We start from the raw sequence: 8,171 nt of genomic DNA on the forward strand, positions 1-8,171 counted from the left end.
AAGGGACCCAATGGTTATCTAGTCCAACCCCCTGAAATGCAGGAACCACAGCTCACCAAGCTAACACAACTGAGAGGCAGAATCAGAGTTGAAGGACAAATTCCAAATCACTCAAGAAGGGTGTAAAGCAAGGTTCCTTGAGGTGTGTGGCTGGGGAGCAGAGTGAGACCCAAGGCCAGACAGAGAGGCCTGGGGGGGGGAGCATTTACCCCCCTAGGCCTGAGGCTCCCCACCCCACCTTAAGTGAGCATTACATCCTCATATACACCCAAGTTGGACATGATGGAGCAAAGCCAAAATTCAATTATAAAGTGCCAAGAATATCATAGAATCAGAGTTGGAAGGGACCACGAGGTCATCTAGTCCAACCCCCTGCAATGCAGGATTATTATTATTATTGGTCTAACGTGGGGCTTGAACCCACAACCCTGAAATTAAGAGTCTCGTGTTCTACCATTGGAGCTTTCCTGCCACAACACTTGTCTCAGAGCAGGAAGGCCTTCCCATTAAGAAAGTCCCAGTAAGGAGGTCCTGACCCCGGTATTAGCCAACTGAATATTTTATAATGACTTAGGAACTAATTTGCCACGTGCTCAAACCGCCCACCCCTTCGCAATGCTTTCATTTATACCTCCTTCCCAGTCCCTTCTCCAACCTCCACAAACATTTGATTTCAATTTTCCCGGCTACTGCTCCAACTACGTCTTCCAACACATTTCCTTCCCATCTCCCTTCATTTCCAAAGCCAACTGCACTTCCCTGTTAACAGCGATGGCAGCATTCTTGCTGTTGCAACCTTCCATTCTATGCAAAGGCTCATGAGACATCAGGAGTATGGAACCTCAGAACCTCACATGTGATCCTCCAGGCCATTCCATATGACACTCCAGAACCCATGCACTCTCCCCCAGACAGCATATCTCACCAGCCCAGATCTACATGCTCCTCAGTGTGCATCCTTGAACTCTAATAATACCTCTTGTTTGCACAGAAGGCTTGAGAGAGGGCTGTGTGTGTAGAAACAGAGGTTGTTCGCTTGGCTGGAATGCAGCCTATTATAACAAAGCCTCATTCATCACTTTGCCCATTTTGGGCCTTTGGTTCTGCACACCATTGGCATGCGGCCCCCAGAAGGTTGCCCACAAAGGAATGTGGCCCTCTGTCTAGAAAAGGCTCCCCAAAACGCCGACAAGCCTAAGGAAACTAATTATTAGCAAATAGTGGGTGCAAAGTGTCTACACCTCCAAAATAAAATAACATGTTACATGTAAACCAGTCAAGAAAGCTGCTGAGCAACTTAGGTGTCAAAACTGGCATTACAAAGGCACGAGACACAAAGCATCATTCTGCAACCTCACATGGGAAACAGAAAGTAAGGCGCCGTTCCATCGGGCCTCCAAAATCATAAAAGGCCCAGGTAGCCCAGTGTTTCCCAAACTTTTGTCTCCAGCTGTTTTTGGACAACTCCCACCATCCCTAGCTAGTAGGAGCAGTGGTCAGGGATGGTGGGAATTGTAGTCCAAAAACAGCTGGAATCAGCGATAGTTCATCTCAGGTGGCAGGAAACCAAACCACTGAAAGCAAACTGACTTCCGTGCTGATACCAGACCAGTCTGCCAGCTATGATTGATGACATTATTTGCTACCATGTCAATATCCCTGTACAGTGGTACCTCGGGTTACATATGCTTCAGGTTACATACGCTTCAGGTTACAGACTCCACTAACCCAGAAATAGTACCTCGGGTTAAGAACTTTGCTTCAGGATGAGAACAGAAATTGCGCTCCAGCGGCGCAGCAGCAGCAGGAGGCCCCATTAGCTAAAGTGGTACCTCAGGTTAAGAACAATTTCAGGTTAAGAACAGACCTCCGGAACGAATTAAGTACTTAAGCCAAGGTACCACTGTACCTATATTTATGTGGACAATGTTCTATGTGAAGCAGCTGGGGTTGGCACCTTCAGGCAGATGCCAGAGCCCTTACAGAGACCCCCTTCAGTTTTATTTCCTTTTTGTGGCTAAGCACTGCAAGCAGTTCCGAGCGGAAGGGTCTGCTCCCACCACCCACAATGGCCCCAATCCTATGCACATTCATTCGCTCAGGAGGAAATTGTACTAAGTGGGACTTGCTTCTCAAGAGCCATGCACAGGAGAGCATAGCACGAGGTCCTCAAGTCTTTGGTATGCTGTGCTTTTGTGCACTAAGGGGTTAAAACCAAGCTCCTGTTGATTTTAATCTGGGAAGACTTTAGCCTGGCCCAGCACCAAGAGATTCACTGGAACAGTCAACAGACAAAGTTTGTTGTCAGAAGCAACAAGAGGGTTTATACACACCTCCCAGACACCCCTGAGCTGGATTCTTCTAAATCACACACCGGAAAGTAGCTTTCAACAAGGCAGCTGGTTAAAGCAAAATACTGATTTAGGTTTGACAGCACTTCTTAAGGTACTGTAAGTGTTCTGGATCTGCCTTCTTAAAGGCAGTTTATTGAAAATCTGCGTACCTGTTTCTTTTACCCAATTCTTTGCTTAGTATTGCTCAGGCGTTTCAGAGAAAAAATGCTTAACACAGCCTATACACACTGCAAGAATGAAAATAAGGGGCATTTATGAAAATAAAGTGCTAATATTTTTGGTCTCTGAATGCATATTTGTATTTAAGTCCCCCAAAATGAGACTTCCCTTCGGATTACAGCTAGATCTCTCATGCCCTCTTGGGAAAATGTCACCATTTCACATCCCATCACCAACATCTCCCTGACCATCACCACCCAGCACGGCATCCCATCTTTGGTGTTCATGATTGACCCACATTATGTAAGACGTTAGGAAAATCGTTCAGGTCCTCAGGCCTAATGCCAAATCACATGACAGAGGACACCCAATTTTGTTTCCAGCTAGGCGGGGGGGAAATGTGATCGTGGGTCACATGAGCTGTTCAGATAAGTGCAGACTGTGAGTTCGCATACCACATCACTTCAAATAGTTTGAGCGCAGTGGCATGTAAAAATCCTCGCCCACACTAGAGATAAAGGGCTCTTGTAGCTATAAGCACATTCCGAGTCAAGGCCAAGAGCGGTTCTGGATATCGTACACAACTCTGGCTTTGTCGGCTGTGTATAAACATTTGAAGCCCATGCACTCCCTTCAAAAGAATTGAGCACTTCACACGGTTACAATTCCCAGCAACGCTTAACAAACCCTTAACAGAGCCCAGAATTCTTTAAGGACACGTGCTTCCAAGATATAGTGCACACACAGCCAAATTCTTCCACAGTAATGCCTTAGAGCAAGGATAAACAACCTGTGGTTTTCTAGTTGTTCCTGGACTCCAGGAACATGCCCATCCTCCCTGACCAATGGGCATGCTGGCTGAGGCTGATGGGAATTGTAGTTCAGTGATCTCTCGGGGGGGGGGCACAGGTTCCCCGTACCTGCCTGAAAGGGAAGCTGCCCAGAGGAGCTGCTGCACGCTACTTCCATACACGGGTTCCCTCTTCAAGCATAACATATATTTCAGCTTGCTGATACAAATGTCCAAAAGGTGAACCCACCTCACCACAACAGCTTGTAATAAGAAATGCTGGGGGAAGAAGGCTTGCAAGTGGTTATTAGGGTGAAATTCTGCACCTTGATGCATCCAGAGGAAATGGACCAGACTCACTTCCCCCCAAAAATCAGAGTTACGTCAAACTTCAGTCTTATTATGAGCACAACAATTGAAGTGAATGAGAATGACAAATTTGTCATTTCAATTCCCTGAGCAGAACTCGGCTGGAGACAAACCTGTGTTTACTCTCAGGGTGCAAGGCACAGTATTTCCCCAAAATTATCCCACTACTTGATTAGCAATATCAGAACTATTCTATTTAATTTGAAGCCCCTAAAATAACCCAGCAGTAGTGCGGACCTGTGTATTTAAGGGGAACTTTTGCACTTGTTTTTGATGTCATTTCTTAAAACAGCACAGTGACATGTTGTCACTGTGGACCATTTGCTCCCAAATGCACCGGCGTGCATTAAGATATCAGAGGTAAGCACAATCAGGAGACCATGTGCTCTGTTATGCTCTGCATCTGGTATGTGGTGCATTCGAAAGACAGCAAAAACCATGTGAAAAACATGAGAGTAGGACAGACCCATTGTGATGGCTTAACCACATTCCAAAGGAAAGTACCTATGGGCCAAACTACACATTACATCAAATGCATAATTACAGTAAACATGTGTTTTATATATTTTAAAATAGCAACTGGAGAGGATCAGGATTGTAAGGGGGAGGGACTTCATAAGTTCTGACAAAACTCTCTTCCCCAAAAGTTGTTACTGAATATGGAACAGAGGCTGCTGTTGATGTCAATAGCAGATTCCTGTTCATACATAAGAAGAGCCCTGATGATCGATCTACTTCAGCATCCTGCTTTCACTGTGGCCAACAAGATGCCCATGGGAAACCTATAAGCAGTATCTGATCCCAACTGGGCTCTTCTCACCTGTGATTCCAAGAAACCGTCATTCAAAGGTGTGAAGAGGTTTTACAGATATGGTAAGTATGATCATGCATTTAAGACAACACAGATGTGGGAGACTTCTGGTCCTCTGGTTGTTGCTGAACTACAACTCCCATCAGCTTCACCAAGCATGGCCAATAGGCCAGGGATAATGGGAGTTGTAGTTCAGCAAGACATGGAGGCTCTGGTTCAGAGGATAGTTACAAGTCTGAAAACAAGCCCTAACACCAGGAGAAGAGAATAACGGGAGACAGGATAATGGTCTTCAAATATCTGAAGGGCTCTCACTAAGAAGACACAGAAAACTTGTTCTCTGAAGCTTCAGAAGGCACAGCTAGAACCTAAAGGATGGAAATGGCAGATTTCAGCTAAGCTTTAGGACATCCTAATGGTAAGAGCTGCTAGGCCATTAGGGAGATAGTGGGTCTCTTCTTTGCTGGTGTTTAAGCAGAGGGCTGGTGGTGATCTCTCTGTAGATGCTTATTCTCACACTTCAAATCCTGCTTTGAGCAGGGGTTGGACTAGAGGACCTCTACAACCCCTTCCAACTCTGCAATTAATATTATGAAGGCCACAGATTGAGGAAAGGCACGCACAGCCCAAATGGTGCTCCCTTAAACTGAGAGTCCTCTGCTCTGTTCTCAGGCAGGATGTTTTCTCCTGTATCTGTGGCCACTGTACATCCTGATCATCTTGGGCGCCTGCTTCCAAGTGTTTAAGAGCTGGCCGGCCACCTTGTCCAAGGTTGGGCCATCAAAGTCAGCCAGCAGGTTGACCGGAGCGGCTTCCTTGAGGATTTTGGGCAGGCTCAGGGCTTCGGGGAGCTTGGGGTTCCCCAAGAAGAGGTGCAACAGCTCACGCCTCTGCAGGCTTTCCACGAGGAACAGGAAGAGGTTCTCCAGCCTCTCCACCAGGAACTGGTCCTCCCAAGCTTGCAAGGGACCCCGCAGGAGAAGCCACAAAAGTGCCGTCTTGAGGACGTAGGAGGAAAGGATCCGGTTCCACTGAGAGCCCAGAGGCTGCTCCAGAGAGCGTCCCCCCAGGTCCCTCAGCCCCTTGAGGATCTGCAGGCACTTGAGGTGGCAGGAGTCAGCAGGAGCTTGCTCCTTGAAGAAGCCCAGCAGCTTCTGCTCCGGTTTGGAGACGTTGAGCGTCCAGAAGGCTCCCAGCTTCCCGGGAGCCGGCGGCTGGGCCGACGGCAAAGGGGTGAGGTAGAGCGCCTCGCCGAACGGGATGGCCGGGGTGAGGCGCACGGCCATGGAAAGGTGGCAACAGACGTAGTCGGAGCGAGGCGCGATATGCAAGGTGAGCGGGCGCCCAGGCCCGACGGCCAAGCTGACCCGGCAGCGCTCCTGGAGGCGGGAGCGCACGGCCCCCAGGCACCGCTGCACGTGGCCCTGGAACCAGCGCAGCACCAGCGCCGCCGACAGGTGGCGTCCGCCGCCCTGCGCCGACGGCAGTTCCACGCACAGCGCCTCGCTCAGCGCCCCCGCCGCGCGCGGAGAGGGGCCGCTGCCCGCCTCGTCGTGCGCGCAACCGGCCGCCACTTGCAGGGCGCACACGAAGGCTCCGAGCAGGCCCGCCTCGGTCCCCCGACGGGGCTGCACCCGCAACTCCAGGCGGGGCGGCAACCGCAGAGGCACCAGCACGTCGAAGCAGTCCGGGCTGCGCACTTTGTGCTGCTCGTAGGCGCTGCCCACTTGCACGAAGTCCCCGCGCGACGCCAGCCGGTCGGGGGCCTTGCCGGCGCGCACCAGCTCGCCCACCACCAGGCTGACGTGCGCCTTGCTGTGGCCCAGCACGTGGGGCGAGAGCCGCAACTGCTGCTCGTAAAACTCCTCCAGCAAGTCGCGCCGGCGCTGCTGCCGCCGCCGTCGAAGTTCACTCCAGGCACCCTCGGGGCTCTCCGCCAGGCCGGCGGGTCTCTGGGCGCGGCCGGGCAGCCGGGCGCGATAGCGCAGCGCCAAGCAGGCCAGGAGGAGCAAGAGGAGCAGCGAGGCTTTCAGCAGCGGGGCGCCCAAGCCGGAGCCCTCGAGGGCCGCGCCGGCTTGGCTGCTGCTCAGCGCTTGCAAGACATACAGGATCGCGGTGCACCCGCACGTCACCAGCGGCCAGAAGACGCGCAAGTTGAGTCTGTAGGCGGTCATGGCGCCTCGTTGCGCGCCGGGAAAGTTCAGTCGCGAAGCCTGCGGTGCAAAGGGTGCCTCTGAGCGCGCACAGAGGGCATGGCACTCAAGCGGTGCTGGTAGTCAAGAGAGCGCCACGGTTCTCTGTTTTTAAGTGAAATCTCTTCAGGCCATTGTAGCGGATCGGGAGCAGGTCATTCGTTACCCAGCGATCCTTTCCCGTCCACCGGGACGCGCGATGCAGGGCCCCGGGCGCAGCAGTCGATACCCCCGCCTCCTTCCTCCCGGCAACAGCCGACAACACTTGGGCGGCCTCTTCCTCCTCCCCCGGCGCGGTAGATCTCCGATCTGCTGGTGCGCTGGGATCCAGCCGCCTCTGAAATGGGGCTGAGGAATACTTTGGAAGCTGAGCTTCCCCGTTCCTGGAATCAGATCTCGGGTTCCCCGCGTTTCCCTCTCTCTCTCGTCCTCTCCAAACTCCCTTGGCTGAAACTTTCTGCCTGGAGGACGGCTTTCCTTTGCGGTTTCCTGTCTCGTTGCCGCCGCCTCCTCCTCCTCTCCAGTTTTTACTGTCCCGGGACTATGCGGGGGGAGCGCGCCGCGCGCCAAAGTGGCCTCCTCCTCCAAAGCCTCTTCCCCTCTCCAGCCCTTCCCGCAGACCGTTACTTAAGGGGGGAGGAATGGGGCTTTTGAAGCTTCCTCTTCCGAGTGGGAAAGAGGAACTTTTTCGCGTCACTTATTCTATGAGCTCAGGGAGGAAATAACACAAAGACTGGGATGGTGGGTGGATGTGAAATCAGAGCTGGTAGTCCAAGAGTGGGAGGGGGAACCACTGGCTCGCCAGATGTTGCTGAACTACAGCTCCCATCAGCCCTGGCCTTTGGGCATATTTGCCAGGGATGATGGGAGCCGGAGTCCAGTCACATCTGGAGAGGCTCAGGTTCGCACATTCTTGTTTCAGACTTTAACAGCCTGGCAGCTTCCATCTTGCAATGGTAATTAGTATTACTCCAAAATGTGGTAAGTATGTGGGGTGTTGTTGTTTTTAGGGGCGCATGCTGCTCATTGTACTGAATGGGGGCCGGGACGTCTGCACCAAAGTCCAGCCATGAGTCCATTGGCTGAATGCTTTTTGCTCTCCTGATGGCTCAGAGGCTTCATCCATTCAGAAGAGATAAGAGAATAAGTTCCTAAGATTGACAGCTATTTAAAAGAGGGAAGGAAGGAAGGAAGGAAAACTATTTACTTAAATAAAATAACATTGGTTTAAATCTGCAGGTAGTTAATTACATTTTAACAATAACCTTTAATATGGATTTATCTGTATTTTAATTTTTGCAAACCACCTTGAGTCCTGTTTCTGGGGAAAAGGTGGGATGGATAAACAAACAAACATTTTATAAAGGTTGTCCACCACCCCCAATCTCTGCTGACTGGTAACAGAATTCCAGGGGGTTCCAGGCACTCACCCAGGGTTGTGTTTCCATTGAGAAATCAAGGCACAGCAGAGAAATATGGTTTATGTGCACATATTT

The 8,171-nt window shown here is 51.1% G+C and overlaps 1 protein-coding gene across 1 annotated transcript; it reads right to left on the reverse strand.

Moving 5' to 3' along the window:
- Positions 1 to 4,212: 4,212 nt before the first annotated feature.
- ITPRIPL2 (ITPRIP like 2) lies at positions 4,213 to 7,862 on the reverse strand. The gene has a single exon (XM_081169157.1). It carries the CDS (start codon positions 6,655 to 6,657, stop codon positions 5,152 to 5,154), a length of 1,506 nt encoding a protein of 501 aa, XP_081025283.1. The 5' UTR covers positions 6,658 to 7,862; the 3' UTR covers positions 4,213 to 5,151.
- Positions 7,863 to 8,171: the final 309 nt, after the last annotated feature.

Source organism: Podarcis bocagei, assembly GCF_964188305.1.
Source record: "Podarcis bocagei genome assembly, chromosome: 14".
Taxonomy (NCBI): Eukaryota; Metazoa; Chordata; class Lepidosauria; order Squamata; family Lacertidae; genus Podarcis; species Podarcis bocagei.